This window comes from Palaemon carinicauda, chromosome 34, assembly GCF_036898095.1.
Source record: "Palaemon carinicauda isolate YSFRI2023 chromosome 34, ASM3689809v2, whole genome shotgun sequence".
Classification (NCBI taxonomy): Eukaryota; Metazoa; Arthropoda; class Malacostraca; order Decapoda; family Palaemonidae; genus Palaemon; species Palaemon carinicauda.
In genome coordinates, this window is record NC_090758.1 from 8,542,724 (window position 1) to 8,544,564 (window position 1,841).

The 1,841-nt window shown below is 38.2% G+C and overlaps 1 protein-coding gene across 1 annotated transcript; it reads left to right on the top strand.

Moving 5' to 3' along the window:
* The first annotated feature begins 40 nt into the window (after positions 1–40).
* Positions 41–1,048, top strand: LOC137626697 (tropomyosin-like). The gene has a single exon (XM_068357705.1). The coding sequence runs from the start codon at positions 41–43 to the stop codon at positions 1,046–1,048; it is 1,008 nt and encodes a 335-aa protein (XP_068213806.1).
* The last annotated feature ends 793 nt before the right edge of the window (positions 1,049–1,841 follow it).

The window sequence follows — 1,841 nt, forward strand, 5'->3', positions numbered from 1 at the left end:
TGAAGATTTAGATAGAGCCAATAAGAAAATTGAGTCTCTTATGGTAAGTCAAGAAAAAGCTGAAACTGAAAACGATGAACTTCGTGAGGAGCTTTTGGTCAAGAACTCTGTTCAGGTAAGAGAAATTGAGTTATATAATAACATCGGTAACTTAGCTTTAATTGATGATTTAAAGAGAGCAAATAGGAATATTGAGTCTCTTATGGTAAGTCTAGAAAAAGCTGAAGCTCGAAACGATCAAATTCGTGATGTGCTTTTGACGAAGGCAGTTGTAGAAAATGAGTTAGAAAATGCCCATGAGGAAATTTGGATACTCGAGAAGAGGCTGGAAAGAGTAGCAGGAGATCTGTTGACAGCTAACGAGAAACTTTTGGAAAAGAGCGACTTGGAGGAATACGTCGAAAGTGCTGATAATGAGATCCGAACACTCTGGGCTGAACTGGACAGTGTTAAGGCTGAAAACAAGAGAGTGAAGACGGAAAACGTTTTGCAAAAGGCAGCTTTGGAAAGTGAACTCAATGCTGCAGTCGAGGAGGTCTACAGAATAGGGACTAAATTGGATACTGCCCTGGATGAGAACAGAAAATTGAAGACTGAACTATTAATTAAGAAAGACGTGGTGTGCGATCTGGAAATGGCTGAGGAGGAACTGGATAAACTCTGGAAAGAAGTTGCTGGTGTTAAAGCAGAGAATAGACGCCTGAAGAGAGGCCTCTCGGAGGAGAGAGCCAATAGAAATACGTTGATAAAGGCCGACGAGAAGAATAAAACTCTGGAAGAAGAAATTAGGAATCTCACTTCCGTGGCAGACGAATTTGCAATTTATAAGGAGAAGTTTCAAGCTATGATGGAAAGAAATATGAACCTAGAGATGGAATTGAACAACAAGAATTTTGCTATTACCCAACTTGTAGAAGGCCTGTCTCAAACACACCCGGAGTTGAAGGAATTGTATTATATGGAAATTTCTCGTGAGCAGACTGGGGATTTAATATGGGATAGCCAGTTGAATAGATTCGCCCTTCAAGAGACGAGAAGGCAGGGCTGAAAAAAAAAACTAAAGAGGAATTATATCCTAACGCAAAATATGAAAAAAAAAACTGGGGATTATAATATCACCACCAAGAAAAAGCAAAAAAAAAAAAAATATATAAAATGGTGATTATAATATCGCCACCCAAAAAAAAAAAAACGAAAAAAATGATTATGATATCACCAACAAAAAAAAAAAAAATTAAAAAATGGTGATTATAATATCGCCACAAAAAAAAGAAAGAAAAAAAATGGTGATTATAATATCGCCACCAAAAAAATAAAATATATTTATAGGAAAAAAGGAATAAAATGTTTTTGTTTAGTTTTGTTTGGAAAGGAATAATCTTTTTGTTAAGTTTTGTGCTTCATCCATTCTGGACAGGTTCAGGACATCAGTTTCACTGGAAAGGACACCTGAAAATATTTGGCTTGAAGGACGCTTGGATGGACTGCCCCCAGCTTAAAGGATGCAAGGCTTAACTATCCAGCTTGAACGATGCTTGGAATAACCTGGAGGACAACAGGATCTGCAGAGGGAAGAAACCTAGCTGATTCTAGTATGCTATGTACCTTGATGGGGTGTACAGGACCTTTGTCAAGTGTACAAATGGTCGGATATCTAGATGTAGAGGGATGAAGCTGGATTCTTTTAGTATGCACACTAGTTCTTGGAGGTTGAACCAAGACATCTTTGGCTGGAAAGAGAAGCTGCATCTTTTGGGGATAGGCATTTATGGTTAGGTGGGCAGCATCAGTCCAAATCTTTAGAAACTCGCAGCTGTGGAGCATCAAATAGCAGGAGCAGA

What these genes read in the sequence shown, in the direction of transcription:
- LOC137626697 (XM_068357705.1), top strand. Translation starts at nt 41, where the DNA reads ATGGTAAGTCAAGAAAAAGCTGAAACTGAAAACGATGAACTTCGTGAG.